The 20104-nt window shown below is 37.5% G+C and overlaps 2 protein-coding genes and 2 long non-coding RNA genes across 4 annotated transcripts; 3 read left to right on the forward strand and 1 right to left on the reverse strand.

Annotated features, from left to right (window-relative positions):
• The first annotated feature begins 6 nt into the window (after positions 1-6).
• On the forward strand, positions 7-7688 carry LOC105397128 (GATOR complex protein NPRL3). The gene is made up of 11 exons (XM_048627223.1): positions 7-489; positions 860-1072; positions 1270-1364; positions 1565-1778; positions 2600-2754; positions 3081-3212; positions 3653-3817; positions 4870-5044; positions 5351-6008; positions 6453-6643; positions 7511-7688. Exons 1-11 carry the CDS (start codon positions 291-293, stop codon positions 7663-7665), a joined length of 2352 nt encoding a protein of 783 aa, XP_048483180.1. The 5' UTR covers positions 7-290; the 3' UTR covers positions 7666-7688.
• Positions 7689-15109: 7421 nt separating this feature from the next.
• Positions 15110-16090, forward strand: LOC119692691. Its single transcript, XR_007267286.1, has 2 exons — positions 15110-15563; positions 15666-16090. It is a non-coding gene; the product is annotated as an uncharacterized LOC119692691 (long non-coding RNA).
• LOC119692689 lies at positions 15849-16926 on the reverse strand. Its single transcript, XR_005254335.2, has 2 exons — positions 16794-16926; positions 15849-16449 (listed from the first exon to the last, which is right to left on the reverse strand). It is a non-coding gene; the product is annotated as an uncharacterized LOC119692689 (long non-coding RNA).
• A 601-nt stretch (positions 16927-17527) lies between these two features.
• Positions 17528-20071, forward strand: LOC105398684 (motile sperm domain-containing protein 1). The gene is made up of 4 exons (XM_011570848.3): positions 17528-17755; positions 17829-17992; positions 18166-18341; positions 18707-20071. The coding sequence occupies exons 1-4, from the start codon at positions 17545-17547 to the stop codon at positions 18894-18896; spliced, it is 741 nt and encodes a 246-aa protein (XP_011569150.3). The 5' UTR covers positions 17528-17544; the 3' UTR covers positions 18897-20071.
• Positions 20072-20104: the final 33 nt, after the last annotated feature.

Below are 20104 nucleotides of genomic sequence, written 5' to 3' on the forward strand. Positions count from 1 at the left end.
ATCAAAACATGGAATTCGTCATTGCATCGCATTGTGGTTGGTGAATTTGTAGTGATTAATTTAATAAATAGTGTAAAATCTTATGGAATATTCTCAGTGGCCGTTTCATACATTAACCACCTAAAGTTCTATTTTTTAATTTGGCTTTACAAATGATTGGTTTCGGTTGTTTCTCGAAATCCCCACGTTTATTGCTGTACCAAAATAACACGTAAAACGTTGGTTATCATTATCATTTCCTTGCATTGATTAATGTTTGTTACATGACGTAGAACGTGTGAGCAGTGATCATGGAAGTGAATCCAGTGAATATATTTTTCGTTAAAAGTGACAGTAAAGGGGACAGGCTCCTCTTCAGATACCCATACACTGTAGAGGCTAAAGATGAAGGAAAACAAAAGAAATGTGGCCGCCACAATCCCTACGCCATCTCCACCACGGAGGACTTGTTGCAAAACACACAAACACAAACATCCAACATTTGTAAAGGTACTACTTTTTCCCTACTAAAGTATTGTGTTTCTTTTGAAGAGGTCTAAAGCCAATGGTAAATTATTACTGCCTGATGATTATAAATAATACTTTGACCACACATAGAATTGTGACACAAATATTTCAGTAAATTTAAAGGAATTCCACATACATTTTCATAAATTACTGAGATATAGGTGCATTATGCATACTCTAATCTATGATTGTATTGCAACTGAAACTTCTTTAAAACCATTTAATAAGTGGAATTACAACTTTAATATCTTACCACCACCTACTGTGGTAATGTGAAACTCTAAAATTTGTTGAAAATAATAAACCAAAGTAACTTTTAATCACTTATTAATATTAAAACAACAATTTGCAGGTCAGCTAAGTGGCTTCACAGACGAGATGCTGTCAACTCTGTTTGCTGTGAAGCCAGAACTGTGCAACCGGAAATTTGAGCTCAAAGTCAATGATGTAAGGTTTGTTGGACATCCAACACTGTTGCCGTACCGGACTAACAAGGATGATACTGCTGCCATGATACTCATCAACATTGTCTTCGCACTGCAGGCTTCGGCTAGCCACTCTATTGGTAAGTTAACTGTTATTGTATACCATGAATTTGTATTTTGTTTGATTAGTTAATCTTATTAACAGTAATTAAATATCCATTAGGAATTTAAAACAAAGTAGCCTCATGTTTTACCCAGCAGTCAACTTTCACAGTAATAATTATATTATTGGAATGGGTTAATTATTTAAACTCTAAACAAACATCTTTTTTTTCAGTTAAATGCTACTATGATCTTAGTAAAAGGCTTGGCAAAGCACTAAGACATGAAGAAAAAAGGTGCTCTTATTTAACTGAAGAAATGAAAATAATGGTAAGTTTTAAATGTTGGATGTAGACAATGTAATGTTAACAATAATAACTAGGCCTATTATAACTCTTCCTCCCATACTGCCCCAGAAGTGGGGATGTAATGATGATGAATAATTACATTGTAATACATAAATTTATCTATTCCCAACTATCAAACCTTTAATTTCTGAAAAAAATACCAATATCCAATCTCATCCCCAGTTAGCAGCCCACGACGAGGTCTCAACCCTGGACAATGAGATCAACACTGAGAATGACGATGATGAGGAGAACTCGCGGTACTCGGTCAGTTCCACCACGTTCAGCCTGGACGCCGCGCTGGACACGGGGCCCAAGTCCGCCTTCCACCTGATATTGCAGCGGAGCTCGCTGGCGAGATCCATGAAGCAAGTGTTTGAGGAGCTCAGCAGTACAGGTAATGGAATTAATGTAACTACATAATATTTGAACTGTACAATCTGTTAGGTTCTAAGAGCCATAAAACAAAAATGAAAGATTTTTTAACAGTGAGGAACACTAAACATGCTCTTGTGTAGGTCACAGATACGCAAAGATGAAGATAGGTTGGAAGTAGTAATGATTTGGTCAGTAACATTAGCTTGATACCAAGTAACAAGAAGTTGTACTAAACTAGTATTTTTTAATTACATTCATAATCTGGCTATACATTACACATTATTAAAATTTACTACAAGGTTATGCAGCTTGTGGGTGTGTCCATGACCCCCAAAAATATTTAAATTTCATAGTAAACAATAATTGTCTCTCTCCGTAAAGCATACAAGGAGTAACTTTGTATCCAGTATAGTTTTATCTAAAGCAATTAGTTTTAACCTCAGATAAAACTAGACCTTATCCAACAGTGCTCATTAAAATACGCATTAAATTTTACTATGCACAAACACATTAACTTACACGGCTTACACCTACGTGCTCTTGTTATTGACTTTAAGATGTAAATATCAATGATTGAATGTAAATATTATGTATATTTTTACACCTATATTATTTTATAGAAGGCTGGATTTGGATTAATTAATCACCGGTTTTGAACGGTGTAGATAATTGCTTTAACGATTAAAAAAGACATTGGCTCTTGGGATATTGGCTGAAGTATGGCAAAAGTTTATTACCTAACATCGTCGCTGCTGCAATAGACCTCTGCCTACCTCAAAAGAGACATTACCACAAGGCTTATAACTACCCATTGTTCATATAACACCTATCTATCTTCAGGTATAGTGCAAGTTCGCATCAACAAGTGGGTGCTATTATCATTCTGCCTGCCACACAAGGCGCATCAGATACACAATCGCGGGTTGATCATAGAGCCAGAGACCATAGACAAATGCTTGCAGAAGCTGCGGCCGTACCATGGGATTCTGTTGATGGTGAGTGTGGTAATAATTTAAAGGTATGGAAAGGGATGGTTGGGGGAGGAAAAATTTGGAAATTATGTTTTGAAGCTCCTTGAGAAAGGCTTATTAAGTCGGGCAGATGATGATATAGAAAGCCATCCCGTCTTACAGCTGAACAACGGCTCCTAGAACAACAAGCTATTTATTTTGATGAATTCATCAGGCAACTATTTATAATCACCAGTCGTTTGCACGAGAATTGAGAATAAAAATTCTTCTTATTTATGTCTGGCCATTTCCTCTTGGTCTTACCCATTTTTGGCTACCATTTTTTAACACCCTGTATATCAAATTTCCAGGTGAACCCCAACGAGCTCCTAGAGTGCATCCCTCTGGACGGCAGCCCGGCGCTGCTGAGACTCATCAAGCTGTACAGTCCGCTGAAGAGTTTACAGACCATCGCGATTGAGGCGGACCTTACGTTGACACAGGTGGATGATTCACTGATTATTATTAGAAAATAATGTCTCTCCCAAGAGTAGCGTGGGACGCCCTTCCTCCGGCCCCCTAGACCGACGATCTTAGACAGTAGTTGACTGTAGTGACTGAGGAAGTCCGAGGACAAAGTGTCTGTATGCCCCGCAGTTTCTCTGTGAATCTATAAAATGCCCCTTACAGACTTTAAGCCTACCTGCCGCTAAGATCGTCGGGTTTACAAAATACCTTGACCTGGAGAGTGAGATTTGACTCAATAGATCCTATAGGTCACAGTAGCTAATGGGCACTGGTTGCCATCACTTTATCAATAATCATAATTATAACTATATACCCTGCAGTTGACGATTACGAATGGATAATAATGCTAGGTTTTGTATTTTACTTGAAATTCCTCTAACTACCAGTTATTCATTTTGTCTTCTCCACTCCACAGGTGTTCCAGCTAACCGGGCACCTAGTCTACTGGGCGAAGGCAACAGTGATCTACCCGCTGTGCGAGGGCAACGTGTACGTGGTGGCGCCCGGCGCGGACACGCGCGCCCACTCGCCGCTGCCGCGGGAGTTTGCCGCGGAGTTCCCCGGACTGTGTCTGCTGCAGGTCAGTTTATGCTATAGAATAGAATAGAATAGATACCTATTCTTTATTTGTACAGAAAAACATGGTCAAAAATTACAAAAAACTTAATCTAACACATATGTACAAATGGCGGCCTTATCGCTTGAAACGATTTCTTCCAGGCAACCTGATACGTACTATAACAGGGTCTAAGAATGCTAACTCACGAGCACTGAAAAGGTTGCACCCACTAAATGTAGTGTTAGAAGGAATTATTCACAACAGCTTTGTGGCCGCACTCTTATCTCGAGGAATAACACAGAATAGAAGAAAGTTGTCTATGACATGTCTTGTCTATGGACTGAGCGTTTTCTGACGTTTACCGGCATCTTGTTCTCAAGCATAAATTGCGCATGGCTTCATGATTCTAATTTAATAGAATCCTAACAATATTAACATTGTAAGTAAATATTTTAACGTTTAAAAGTAGGCACCAACTTACTAAAACATTAATTTTGAATTTCATCAAAATATTTACTTTTAGCTGTGATATAGTCACGAGCAAAGAAAAGATTCCAGTTACAAAATTTAGACAGTATTTAACAGGTGTTTAGCGCTGTCAAACGCCTACAAAATCTGTCAAGTTTCGTTTTAAACACTGACTTGTTAAACAGTGTTTAAAGCACTCGCCGCTGCCGCGCGAGTTCGCAGCCGAGTTCCCCGGCCTGTGTCTGCTGCAGGTCAGCTTATGCTTATATGTACTATAGTTGTTGATGATGATGATGATCTCCTATTCGTATCCGGTGACAGCGACTCTGTCTATCTTCTGGCATGTGCTCTAGTGCATTGTCAGTTTCTTAACCCTAAAGAGCCTAGCGAAGCGAGGCCATTCAACGACCGTATTTCCTAAAACCTAGATTGCCGAGCGAAGCTCGGCTCTTTACGGTTTAGGAAAGGCCGTTTAGGTTTTTATTGCCTCGCTTCGCTCGGCTATCTACAGGGTGATGCAAAAGGTAATTGTGTGCGACTTATTTTTTTTATTTTCATGAGTCGAAGCTTCAATTCATAATTATGAGCCATATTTCCTCCAACAGATCCTAAGCTCCTTCTCCCTCCCCGCCCCGCTCTGGTACCACGCGCGCGGGGCGGGCGGCGGCGCGGACGTGACTAGACTGCCGCGCGCCGTGGCCTGGCTGCTGCGGCGCCGGCTGCTGCTGCAGCTGCACACGTACGTGCAGTTCAACTCCGCGCACTGGGCCCGCGATCCAGGTAAACACGTGTAGTGCAGTGACTAGTGGTTTATGTTGTTGGCGGTTACTACGGTACAACAAACACGAACTATTATGTAATCTATGTATTTATGCATCGGTGGCTGGTTGAATTCTTACTAAAGCTATGCAGAAAGATGTTTATGGCCCTGTTTCTCATTAAAGATCTACCATATCATGAACTTGTCTTCCTTCTCAGCGCTATATCATTTTAACTTGAGATTATCAATTATGGAGACGCAAACTTATCACCCATTACGCTAAGGTTTCCCATAACTGTAACTAATTATTCTAATATCAATTTCAGACGGCAAAGAGTATTTCTGCGAGAAACACAACATAATCTACAACCAGTCGTGCAACGTGTCGTTCTCATCACTCAACCAAATGCAACTGAACGTGCCCGAACCAGTGGACCAACGAAACAGCTCCAATATATTCCCAGACTCCGACGAAGAATACCCGACACAGAACAACCTCAACCAAACAGACTTCTCACATACTAAACCTATAGTAATCGAGTCAGAAGTCTCGTTGAAACATGATAAGTTTGAAGAGGTTGATTCTGCAAACCACTCGTTTGATGATGGACTTGATGTTGTAGACGGAATCATGAAAACAAGCTTGCATATCGAAGGAGTAGACAGAGAAAAGAAATTACAGGGTAATTCAGTAGATAGTGGTATATCGAACAATATTAACGGTAACACTAACGGTGAAAGTAATGGTGTTGAATGTGATAATGATAGTAAAGAGGATAAACCAAAGTTGAAGACGAGATTGTCGGATTTGTCACTGAAAGAGAGTGAAACGTCGTCCAAAGACACGACGAGTGATGAAGACAGGTTTGAAAGTGATCCGGAATTGTCGCCTCGACAGAAAGTCAGTAATGGAGTGTCGTTTACTAACGGACATGAGAAGAAAAATGGTATCTCGCTGAATCTCAAGTTGCAGAGCGAAATGAGGTGAGGACTATGAAAAAATGCGTTAAAGTGTGGTTAAGCAAAGATTACTAGATTTACAGGCCTTAGTAGAGCTGGGGAGCACGAACAATTGAAGTCTTTGTATCGAATCTCTTGAAATTAAATAAAATAACTCATTGATAGATGATAGAAAATTATTTATTTGTACAGGCATGTTACCTAAACTTCAGCCATAAAAACACGGGGACCCTGGCTCGAATACGAAACTTTTTGCCTAAATACTGCTTGTGAAATTAATGTTTTTCAGAAGCCACAAATTCTAATTGTTGTCAAAACCATAAATTCTTTGTATAATTCGACTCAGTGAGTGTTACCGTAGATCCATTTTTCGCTGACAAAATGTACAGTTTGACAGCCCTAAAATTGGAATATATGCATCCAGAATCGACATCATTATAACAATTAGACTCGTCTTTCTCTTCCCAGTTTCCAACCCCCCACCGTCTGGACGGGCCTCGGGTCATGCGACGCGATGGAGCCGCGAGCGCCGCCCGACGCCGCCGGCGAAGAGGCCGCTCTTCACGCCTTCACCAAGGAAGAGAGAGCCGTGCTAGCCCAGCTGCCGGCCGCGCAGCAACCGGAGGACTTGATGTTACTAGCACAGCTGCATAAAAAAGGTAAAAAACATACATAATATGTAGTTATATCCATACAACACGCATGAAATTTAAAGATGGCGTCGAAAATGGTGCAGCCAAAGTGCCGTATGTAACGGTGGTGAAATAGCGTCAGGTGAGGAGGCGGCTCTACACGCGTTTACGAAGGAAGAGAGAGCCGTGCTAGTCCAGCTGCCGGCCGCGCAGCAACCGGAAGACTTGATGTTACTAGCACAGCTGCATAAAAAGGGTATTTAACAAGCTTCTGCCTAATTTTTGTTCGCTTTAAGTCAAGATCCATCGAAAATGGCGCAGCCGAGGTGCCGTATGTAACGGTGCTAAGCATAGCGCCGGCGAAGAGGCGGCTCTACACGCCTTCACCAAGGAGGAGAGGGCCGTGCTAGCCCAGCTGCCGGCCGCGCAGCCACCGGAGGACTTGATGTTACTAGCACAGTTGCATAAGAAAGGTAAGTTATTGGAAGATAAATGCAATGATACCTACATATGCTCACTATTGTAATCCCCAAAGGGGTAGTCAGAGGTGACCCGCTTTTCGCTGTACATTTGTAGTCACGTGATAGGTCCGAGCCGTAACACCGTTTTTGAATGAGTACAATGCACTTAGGGTACAGATCTAGAGAATCTAGATGTGCAGATTTCCTGACGATGCTTTCCTGCACCGTGAGAGCGATGGTATACATTATACTTAAATTCAAAGAACTCATTAGTACATGTCAGCGCCAGGATTCGAACCCGCATCTCTGGCGTGAGAAGCGGGCGCTTACCCGACTGATCTGCCACCGCTCTATCCCGAAATTCCCACTCAAAGTTAAACAATACTAAGTTTTTTACGTCAATAGACATGCTAACCTCTCTCCTAACCCGCAGGCTACCTCCGCGGCGAGCACCACCTAGAAGAGATCATGTTCATGGAGAACGTGACTCGCTCGCAGCTCATGCAGCTGCTGGACAAGTTCAAGGACGTGCTCATCACCTTCGAGACCGAGGACCCGGCAGTAGCCATGTTGTACCCGTATCAGTAGATTAAATTGTGGATGAAGTAAAATTTTGTAAATAGAAATTTATAGTTTGCTTTTTAATTTCAGATACTAAATTGACAGATGCTGAATGGTTCATCAACAGTCGATTGTTCCGCCAATAGATAAACGATACGTCACTTAATAGCGGGACAATCGAACCGTTCAGAATCTGTCAATCCAGAGATTTCTCAAGTTCAAGGACGTGCTCATCACCTTCGAGACCGAGGACCCGGCCGTCGCTATGTTATACCCGTGTCAGTAGATTAAATTGTGGATGAAGTAAAATTTTGTAAATAGGAAATTATATCTGTATCCGTATCAATAGATGGAACGTTGAAATAATTATATTTATATTAGGGGCTGATTTGTTTATAGTAATGTTATCTGACATATAAAATTGTTGCGTTCACTGTCTAATACCAACATTCAAACGCGAAAGCATCAGAATTATTCCCCACATAACTCTTATCTGGCTATTGAAAAATCAGCCCAAAGTTAAATAGTGTAAATAGAAAATTATAAAACACTGACGCTGAGTGGCAGAAAGGAAGTTGAGGCTAATGTCGTCTTTAAATGTATTACTGCCTTACGTTGACAGTACAGGGACAGAAAGAGAAAGACAGATTCAATGCCGACATAAGCTTAGTTCCTTTCTGCAATTCATCGTGAGTGTAGGTTTAGATATGTCAAACAAAGTTATATTTCGCGTTTTCACGTGTCATCTGTTTCATGATAACTACCGCTAGAGGCGCTGCTATGTTATAACACGGTAACTGCTACGGTGTACGTTAATTATCAAAACTCACACTTGGCACGCTGTACAGTACCCCAAGTGTAAGTTTTATTGTTGGCAATAGATCTGGCGCCCAATTTGGAGTCGAACATACCGCATTTCGACTCGGAATCGCTAGCATAAATTTTCTTAAATTAAAAACTTACACTTGACTTACTTACTTACAGCAATAGATTTTTCATAAAACATTACATACTCGCTGTCGTATAATTATTTTTTATTTTGTATACTGATAATAGGAAATGTATTTGAAAATATAAAAAAAAAAAATAGTAAAATTTGAATATAACGAAATTTAAACGTGAAATACCCACTAACGGTTTTGTTAGAGACTGATATTTATTTTTCACGTTATTGAAAAACGTTAATTATCGATTACTGTAAACAGTAGAGCATTAGGCCAATAAAAGAATATTCTTTTCTATTCTATTCTAAATACCTATAACTCATGACCATTATATGTATACTAACCTAACCTAACCTTCATTTTAGGATAAAACAAATATATGTTTATAAATGAAATACTTACCTACTTTGTAACTTTGTATAAGTACCTAACTTCCATCAATATTTGGGGGCTTTTAATGGATCATGGTGGGATTAAATCGTGGTAAAAGTGATATCGCTGTAATTGTACTTATGGTACAGTATTGTGCAAATTAATGTGAACACGAGTGAAAATTTGAAAAAAATACATTTATTAGTTCTAAAATAAAAAAAAACAAAGATATATTAATACAATTTAAGTTATTTTAATAGAAAATGTGTCATACCTGGCTTTTATAACTTCTTCAACGCGTTTTGGCATAGAATCGACATGATTTCAACAGTTTTCTGATATTTACTGGTCTAAAAAACTTGTATGGATTACAGCCTCAATCATTTTAGTTTTTCTTGTGTAATCCGTTTTCCGAAGTCTAACTTTCACGATGGCCCACTTATTTTCAATGGGATTAAGTGCCGGTGAGTTCTCTGGCCATCCAAAGGCATGATATATTGTTGTTCTTGAAATATTTAAGCATAACCTTGGACACGTGGAATGGAGCCGAAATTTGTTGAAAAACTTATTGACCGTTATCATCAAATTTTCTTTGTTCAACTTCTAATCTCCGTTCTAGCAAGTCACTGTATTTTAGCGAGTTCATCATCTCTTCGATGGGCACAAGTCATCCGGTACCTATATAAGAAATACAGTCCCAAACTAAGAAAAGTTGATCCTAACGGTCAATAAGTTTTTCAACAAATTTCGGCTCCATTCCACGTGTCCAAGGTTATGCTTAAATATTTCAAGAACAACAATATATCATGCCTTTGGATGGCCAGAGAACTCACCGGCACTTAATCCCATTGAAAATAAGTGGGCCATCGTGAAAGTTAGACTTCGGAAAACGGATTACACAAGAAAAACTAAAATGATTGAGGCTGTAATCCATACAAGTTTTTTAGACCAGTAAATATCAGAAAACTGTTGAAATCATGTCGATTCTATGCCAAAACGCGTTGAAGAAGTTATAAAAGCCAGGTAGGACACATTTTCTATTAAAATAACTTAAATTGTATTAATATATCTCTGTTTTTTTTATTTTAGAACTAATAAATGTATTTTTTTCAAATTTTCACTCGTGTTCACATTAATTTGCACAATACTGTATATTTAGTGAGTTGCAACCGCCTAATGTTGTTTGTATTTTGGAAAGTGTACAAATACATAAAATTCAAACTGAAATATTTATCGTAAAATATACTTTTCAGATTAAGGGTCGGCAATAGGCAATCGAGGGTTGGCATTGTCATAGAATTATGTAGTAAATGATGCTCTACAGCCTTGAAAAAAATCACACAGGTAGCCGAAGAGTCTAGCTAGGTGCTGAATCATTCGAATTTAAGTAAATGCTTATTGATAACTGTAAATTAATTACGAAAAACCAGTAAATCACACTCCCGTATTGTAACAACTGTGTCGTAATTATCAAGAATTTTCATATGATTCTTATCAAATTATAAAGATAAATGCTTGGACTAGGCGCTAAATACCTTGTTTTTTAATAAACACACACCTATTTTGTGTAAATTAATCCCAAACTTGAGCAATTTTTTTCCCTCAAATCTTCATACAAATATCTATGGCGACTTTCTGTGTTATAAAATCATAAACACAAGCGACGTTTGACTCAGTCAGTGTTGCCGTTAGCGTACATTTTACACATTTGACGTACTATTTGAGCCTCCCATGTGTCATGTGTAATCGGTCCATGTTATGTAGGTACCTTTTGAACATAAAACATCCAATATCATATATAAAATATTCGTTTATTGGCTATTTTACCGTAAACGATCATAAGTTTTAGGGTATGTCGCATACGACCACGGCTTTCTTCTGAACATCACTATGAAGTATTTAAGTAGTTATTTATTTCTTCTTTAATACTTTTTAGAGCGTAATTGTTCAGTAGACGGGTGATAGTTTTTAAACTTAGTTTTTAATAGTTTCCTAATGGTTTCCTCATGTCTGTCCGTCTGTCCTGGCTCGTTCTCTGTCGTTTCTGCACCGATTGCCACAAAAATTGGTGGAGAGATGATCTAAAAAAAGGTTTTAAAAATTATTAAAAAATCTAATTTTTTATCCATACAGAGGAAAATTTTGTGAAAGATATCGTTAAAAAGGTATCTTTAAATACAAAAAATGCAATGAAACCATGTGGATCAAATCCGAGATATATTAATACAAAGATAAAAATAGAGGATATCCCCCTTAACTTTTAAAATACTATTTTACTCATAATAATTCGGAAAAAATGTGCCATATACCTCCAAGTAAGTACTTTCAACGAAAACTATAGCGGACTCTGTATTATACATAGTTATTTTCATACAACTAGACCAACTTATGACGTGCAGTTGCCCTAACTACCTAAATGGTAACGTAAGGATATGTTTTTGTGTCAAGCGGTCGGCCCATCTAATTTTTTTTTCAGATGGAATAGGTATCTAATTCCACAATTACGGTTTTGATTTTGTTGTGCGATTTCTCCACCAAGATACATTTTACTAAGGATAATGAGTACTTATATAATAAAACTGCGGGGATTTTCTATAACTTAAATGAACTAAAATCCAATACAATATAGCACCTCTGCTGACGAGCAGCCCCCTACTCTTGAAAGGCAATGTATTGCGCCTGTCTTGCGTTGTTAACATTTAAAAAAATCATAACTTCTCTTCCAAAGCGTTTTTACAAAACTTTAAATACTTATATAATCAGCTAAGTAATGCCTATTTTAAGAACCTAGAAACAAGAATATAATAATATAATATATATATGCATACAATTTAGAAGTTATTTTACAAAAACGCCAAAAAAGTATTTTTCAGCCTAAATCTAAAATAAATTCTTCATTCTGGGTACTTGGTTCTTAGGTTCTAAAAAAGGCTTTATCTTGATGAACATTTATGTATTTATTTTGAAAAGAAGTTATGATTTTTTAAATATTGACAACGCAAGACAGACCTTTCAAGAGTAAGGGGCCTGGTGCGAAAGAGCTAAAAAAAGCTAAATTTATTTCAGTAAAAGAAAAAACTCATGTACGGTTTTAACCCTACATGTACGTTTTCAACGCTGGATATGTGCGCTTTGAGAACTCCGTTGCGGCAACACTGGACTCAGTCGGCCGGTGGCCTCCAAAGAAGGGTCACGTCGGTTTAGGCGGCACTGACAGCTCGCGATCTCATTGTGTACAGACACAAAATCACTGCACATTGGTTGTCATTGCACTTTTTCAACTTTTATGACACCAACATAATTTGATTTGAAATTGAGGAAGCATAATTCTTGTACTATATTCAATAAATTAAATGATAATGTTTTTTATTAGTTAAGTCCATGGTACTTCTTGATTAAATTATAATTATTAATGCCTAACTAAAACTCACTAATATAAAATTAAAATTAAACTAAAAAGAAGATGCTGGCCAGATCGCTGCCACTGTCGGGTAGGGTACCCAAGACGCTGGCCGCGTTACCCCGCTATATAGCTATGCTTAGCCTTTGTGATAGGTAAGTGCCAGCCCTAGGGTCCCTTGAGACTTCTATTAGTCTGCTGCTGATGTCTTTAAAAAGCTGACGTGCCTCCCCACGGCCCTGGGATGAGGAGCAGGAATATAGTGAATGGATCTAAGTGATGACAATACGTAGGAAGATTAGGTTAGGATTCAAAAACACAGTCTCATGGTGCTGGTTGAGGCATGGTCTCGTGAGGATCTGATGAGGGCAGTAACACGGAGGTGACTGAATTTTATTTCAAAGATTTAATAGCTAAAAGCATCGAGTTTGGGCGCGGTGGTAGCTCAGTCGGGTAAGCGCCCGCTTCTCACGCAAGAGATGCGGGTTCGAATCACGGCGCTGACATGTACCAATGAGTTCTTTTAACTTAAGTACAATGTATACCATCGCTCTAACGGTGAAGGAAAACATCGTGAGGAAACCTGCATATCTAGATTTAGCACATCTAGATATGTGAACCCACCAACCCGCAGTGGACCAGCGTGGTGGGAAATGGTTCAAGTTTAGGAAGGCAGTTTAGACCTTGGGGATATGCACAAAGGTTCCACTCGAGAGAGCCAGGTGCAGGTACTTACACCCCCACAGAGAATAGAATAGAATCGAGTTTGGGCTATTAAGTATGTTTTTCAAAGAGAGAGAGAAAGATAATTTAGGTTTCCTCTGGATTAGTTAGGTTTACTGGGTTTACTAAATTCATTCGTAACGTAAAATTGTCAATGACGGAATTTCTTCTATAGACAGTAGCCACTAATAAAAACAACGATATATGGCGTGATTTGCAAAAGTACCTATCTAGTCAACCTGCCACGGGGTGACTTCGGTGGGTAACTCAGAATAATACTAATTATATGTTATTGCATCAATAATAAAAAAATCAAGAAAATATTCAAAGTTTCCATCCTCGCTTTTCACGCACACAAATCACAAACTCATGCCTTGTTCTAGGAGCAGGGTCTACCCTGGTGCATTTCCATGACCACTTTTCATTAGCGTCCCACCGGTTTCGATGCTCAGCGGAATAGCACCATTAACCATTATTATTCTGAGATATCATCACTTCTTATTCTGAGTTACCCAACATAAAATCACGCCATCTATTGAAATCATTTTTTAAATTAGGATTTGTCTATGGTGTGGTCCCCAAATTTAAGGGTTAAAGCCAAATAATTATATTTTAACCTTTTTTTATACCTATTATATTAAAAGACCTATTCAACGATACCCTACCTACACCATCAAAATAACCGGAAAAAATATCAGCCCCAATTTACTTGTATGGGAGAGGGAGTACCCCAATTTTTTTTTGGGTACTCCTCATATCTATGCGAAATATCAGCTTGATATCTTTACCCGTTTCTGAGAAAAAGGGCAGTGACAGACAGTCAGTCAGACAGACGGACAACAAAGAGATCTTATAACGGTTGCTTTTTTCCTTTTGAGGTACGAAACTCTAAAAATATGAAAAAATATTATTCTGCCACCAAAAAATATACTTACAAACATACATACATACAATCAAAAAACATTACTCTCCTCCTTCGGCAGTCGGGTTAAAACAAGTGAGACTGATTCTGAACTTTTGTTCTACGAGTTTTAAAAATTAACCAAAAAAAACTTTATCATAGAAACTTTGTTGACACGTGACTTTTTACCATGGAAAACGATTTTTTTTTCGCGTTTTTGCAAAACTCGTAGAACTAAAGTTGTTCAGAATGACCCCTTGAGTCATCCCCTTTCGGCTTAGTATACCCTTAGTATAACTTATTATCTACACTTTAATACCAGTAGTTAGTTACCTTTCTACAAGTAAATACCACATTTGTTTAGAAATCTAATCGGGTTCCGAGTATGGAGAAAAGTGGCACCCCTATTAATTTCTACTCTTTCCTGGTGCCTACCAGTGTAAGTAAAAATTATACTTACCTACCCTAACATCACCCAAAATGTACTTGAAAATAATTGTCAACAAAGTTGGCGAGTAAAAGTTTATCGACCCACTGTGCAAACTAACATGTGTGCGTGTCACTGCGTGTGCTGTGTGAAGAGCATTGAAAACCCAAAATTGGCGCGGCACGTCACCCTGTACGGGCCCTTAAAGTATTCTATTATTCATTTCTATTGCACTGACTTCCATCCTTTTCCATCCCATCCCAATAAGTTTTTTTTTTTAATAATAGATATTATACTCGTTCTTACAGGCAGGATGTCTCATCTCATCATACATCTCATCATGAAGGGAAATGAATAAGGACTGAAGATACACTTTTTTACTGAAAGGACACTTTAGAAACATACAAATATTTATAAAAATACATAGCAAAGGAAGGAGGAGTAGAAATTAATAGGGGGCATGGGCGTTTACATAGTACATGGCCACCCAAGTGGTAGGTAAAAATGCTTTGTCCGAGGCATGGAATTTTTTTTCTACTTATGGTCCGAGGATGTATAAACGGGCGTCTACGTCGACTGAGTATTGAGGCTCCGTCTCTTTTCATGCCACACGGGCACACGATGAGTAGAAACAAGGAACCTATTTCTCTAAGTACCGACGGCCACGCAATCCACAAGGAGAAGAGGAGTTGGGGAAGGGATCTGCGGGGTTATTGTCTATCTAGTTGATAACTCTCTTCACCGTGATCTTACTGTCAAAAAGCAAATTTTGACACTATTCGTATTGTGTATGTTCGGTTGGGGTGGAATAATGACGTCATAGTTGGTATGGGCTTCAATACCCACCGGCCGCCATCTTGTTAAAATTTTGTATGCGAATATTTTATCGAAACCCGAGATTGGTATTTTGTATCGGATAGTTGGAATCATAAGTACTAATTTGGGTTGGCCAACCGTCTTGTCTTGGGCAACTAGTAAATAGTAGCTTTTAAACCATAGAGTCACCATAGAATGTAGAAAATAACGTTTTTTTTTGTAAATTGTGACGCTGAAATCTTCTTGTTCTTATGATCTTGAACTGTCTTGAACAAAATCATATTTCTTTGATGTTTGTTTTGTGAATCTTGCAAATTTTTGGTCTTCCATAATTAGTAAATAGTAAGTAGTAAGTAATTAGTTAGAAGGAAATTATTTCAGTAGGTATTTGTTTTTTTTTCAGTAAGTATAGGTACCTAACTGTTGTTTTAAAATTGGTTTCAGGGGACTCTGGTTATGCTCTACGGCCATGGATATTAACACCTATCCTCAATGCAGCTGTAGGATCCCCAGAAGAACACTACACTGATCTACACTGCCGTGTCAGAAATACTGTGGAGTGGTGCATTGGGGCCCTTAAAACACGCTGGAGATGTTTGCTGGCACACCGTGTGCAGTAAATGACTGTTGTGTACTACACAATATAGCAAATGCACACAATATACCAGTGACGACAACTTGCCTGCTGCTGGTAACATTCGGGTGCAGCATATTGGTAACGTGGCTTATGGTGCTGCTGATGCAGATAGGGCGCATGAGGGCCAACCTTGTCCAGAGGCTGTGAATTTCAAGGAACTAAAATAACCTGACTCTGATAGGCTGATTTTTGCTGTATATGTATAATTTAGTAATAAAAAACACAATTTATATTAATGGCTTTTATTTTTGATTTTAAATCACATAACTTCCTTTCACATTTTGCTTCTACCAGTCTTACTATAATCATTATTAAAATATTTTTTCTACTTTAACCTTGTTTAAGTTATGATTGCACATTGCCACTTTACATGTGAATGCCCATCAGAATTTTTGACCAGTTTTTGTAACTCCAGACCCAATTGAATATAATTCATATAATTGTAATGCTGCACTGTCCCATAGCCAACGTGCTGATTGTATGCCTAGTGGGCCGGGAGGGTACCGGCCAACAGCAAGCTCTTTATGTCTTTCAACGAACTCCAACAAAATGTCCATTTGTCGATCTGAGACTTTTCTTAAAGGCGCCATCCTGGAAATAAAATACAATATTAATGTCCTATTCAATCTTTTTTCTTGGCACATGATATGCCTCACAAAAATATTACTAACAAGCACAACCTGCACAAATGTGAAGATTATTTAATGGCTCAGTGATCAATCTACTTTTAATAACTGAGTTCCCAGTACCAAGTGTTAGATCTCAATCATCGACTTATATTACTAGCGTATCGTCCTAGAAATCATTGATCTCAATGCTTTTATTAAGAACAATAAATGTTCATTTTTCACGACTTTGTAAAAATTTCCCATATTTCGTTCGTGTGTATGACTAAGTTTAAAAATTTAATAGTAATACGTTAATTATGTACTTACCTTAGATATAATGAACAATTAAAACACAGGATTCAGGTAATTATAAAAAAACACACACCAAAATCAATCTCTGTTTTGGATGGTTCCTTGTAGTTTGTTTTGACAATCATTTGACAATAGCTTCCAGTATCGCCATTTTTCTAAACAATGCGGCAAATTAAAGATTTGATAAATACAGTAGTCGTAGTTTGAAGTGAAATGAAGTTTTCATTTAGTCGGCTAACCAAATCACAGAATATTTTCACAAAAATTTTGCAACCTCTAGTGTATCGATAAATCTCATACCCACTATTCGTTTAGTGATCATGACCGAGATAGCCGATGCCAAAAGATGGTCAGAAACCCATCATAGATTTATACGGTTGGAAATCGCGAGTCCATGACACCCGAGATAGAAAATCACCCAGCTGTATTGAAACGACGGAGCGGCAGCGAATGATGATTCTGCTGGAGAAGATGGTAAGCATGAGTGATCATGTGGCATTAATTCACTGCGATAGCCACAACGACTTGTGGTAGCCGTGTATCATGCTAACAAAAGGATTCAAATCAAATTAAATATTTTATTGCCATCAAGTGTACATCAATGATTGGCCTTCAAATGTGAGTCCTCTGGTCTTGGTCCATATTCCGATATCCAAAAAAATATATCGATATATTATATTACGATTATTACCGGTTTGCACTATTTATGTCCACAGAGTAAACAAAACTACGTTTCGATGTGTCAAAAACATATGTCATCTCTTTGATGTCAAACTGCTTTGTTGTCGATTGTCGACTTACTTCCGTGTTGTTTTCACAATATCAATTTATTTCTGTGCTACAAAGTCGTTTGAAAATGAAGAACTTTCCTGTGTTCGTTTTTCCAGTTTCGCTAGAATTTTATCTGAGCGCGAGACACACGCACAAGCAGCTACTGACTCTCTACAACCCTTACGACTTCGCTGTAAATTTTAAAGGTGAAAATTCGTGACCATCTCGAGTTCTCATGTGGTGTTTATTTGTTTTTATAACCTGTTTTGTTTGTTTCAGTGTTATGTACGTCGCCAAATAAGTTCACAGTGATCGATCCGGAGGGAGTGATCGCTCCCCAGAGCTGCATAGACATCGTGGTCCGCTACACGCAGCCCTCAGTGGTTCACTGTAGCACCACTGAGAAGTTTAGGATCACCATGTATGACAGGAACACCCAGCAGGTCTGATATACTTACCTAATTATGTAGTTATAACAGTTGTATAATAACTTATGTGTGGAAATAATAGGTTAGTTACAAATGATTATAGTTTTTTTGGGTCAAACTTTGCTTATCAAGTCTGTTCCATATGTTCTTTAGATACCAACCAATTATTATCTTAACCTATTTTACAGGCATTGGGGAAGAGGGATATTCCTACTAAGCTCATAGAAGGTGAACCATTAAGCTCACATCCTGAGAGTATGAGTGATAGTTTTCACCCATTGTTGACTAAACCTGTTGCCATGAAACCCGTAGAAGAAACAACAAGAGTTACCTCATGCAATCATCCTCACAATATGCGCCAAAGGTTTGTTTGATTTTGAATGACTATTTACACTTTTGAGAATGCTTTTGATCTAGCTAGTTTAGTTACCAAGTATCCAATATCAAAATTTACAATGACTTTCTTTTTATCAAATTGGTGTTTAAATATGTGTTTCCATTAATAATTAATGAAATCATACATGATTCAGGTTTTTAAAGTACCAGGCATTAAAATTTATTATAATGAATTCTACCTTTATTTATTCTAGACTTTGTTCACTTTTGTTGCTGAACACATGTTTAGTTTTGTGTAAAGAGAATTAAATATTGGAATAACTGTTCCTCATTCACCCTACCTTATTTCACATTTAATTTTTTAACTAATGGTTTTCTCTTTCTAATTTCCAGAGAGCAGCAACCAGTGAATGTAGTAGCAGTGGCTGTGAGTATATGCTGCATTGCAGCATTGTTGCTACCAACACAGCCGGAGACTGTTGTGGAAACACAGTGGCCGGAGTGGCTTCACATTGGTTCTAACTTAAAACTAGTCTTTTCATTTGTCCTAGGTTTAGTCAGTATGCTAGTGCTGAGACCCTAGGACACAATTACAACTGTGTTTAGTCTATTTCACATAGAAAAGAGATATGAATGTTTGCTTAACTTCACTCCAAATAGGAAATGCTTTAATGGTTAATATTTTAAGACTGTGAGATATAAATACATAAGCAATCCTTATGTATTATCCCAGGATCCAAAAATCTTATAATTTGTTATGACACTAATTTCTTTGTGTGATGGTCATAGATGTCTTTAACCATCTATGAATATGGCTAGTCAAAACTTATATTGTTGATTATATATCAAAATATTTACTTAAAAAAAACTGTGATGGAAAATCTTATATTGCTCTCTCCATTTTCTGGTGCTTTGTAAATATCAGCATGAAACGGACTAGACATGGTTGAAGTTAATCTTTTTGTCTTGTAAATATTATACTAGCTGTTACCATGTTGGGGTGTGTATAGGAATTATGAACATTTCCTAATTCTGGTGGTCGATTTTATAATTAATATATGGTATAAGGTCTGAAGATAGTTATTATTTCCTTGGTGTGATAAGTATTTTTACTTAATGGTTCTATGAGTAATATTAATTTATTACTGATATGTAAGGATTGTTTTAATTATTGTAGTTATTATTAGTTTTGTATATTTTAAACGGAAAGTTTATCAGTGTGAAACTACCATTCCATAACCATTCTTACTGTGCACAGTAATTTTTCAGAATTTAGAGATATAATTATGCTTCGTTGCATATTTTTTACATAAACGGTTAAAGATTAGCATACCGAATATATGTACTTATTAATGAGCATCCCATCATCTGTAAATATTATTAATTAATGTAATGTTATGTGCCTAAAGTTCATTTCTGGTAAACGAACAGTGCTGCAAATCCTCAATGATATACATTTATAGTAGAATATACATTAGATCCTATCATTCATGGGTATCTTGTTATGGGTACATTTAGGTATCTTGCTTGTTAAATGCCTATGTTGAATGGAACCTTACTATACCTAACTACCTCCTGGTATTTTTTTTGACAACTTTGTATCTGCCATACTTATGTTATGTGACACGGTGTACCTACCACCACGTTTATATTTATTTATTTATATCACATAACTGCGAAGGGACCATCGCATTGTTTGTATCTACTAATAGTACCCATTATAATTGATTTCACCAAATATATCAATACCATCATAAATATTTTGCTTCTTATTTACTTCTTACACATAAA

Source organism: Plutella xylostella, chromosome 18 (assembly GCF_932276165.1).
Source record: "Plutella xylostella chromosome 18, ilPluXylo3.1, whole genome shotgun sequence".
NCBI lineage: Eukaryota > Metazoa > Arthropoda > Insecta > Lepidoptera > Plutellidae > Plutella > Plutella xylostella.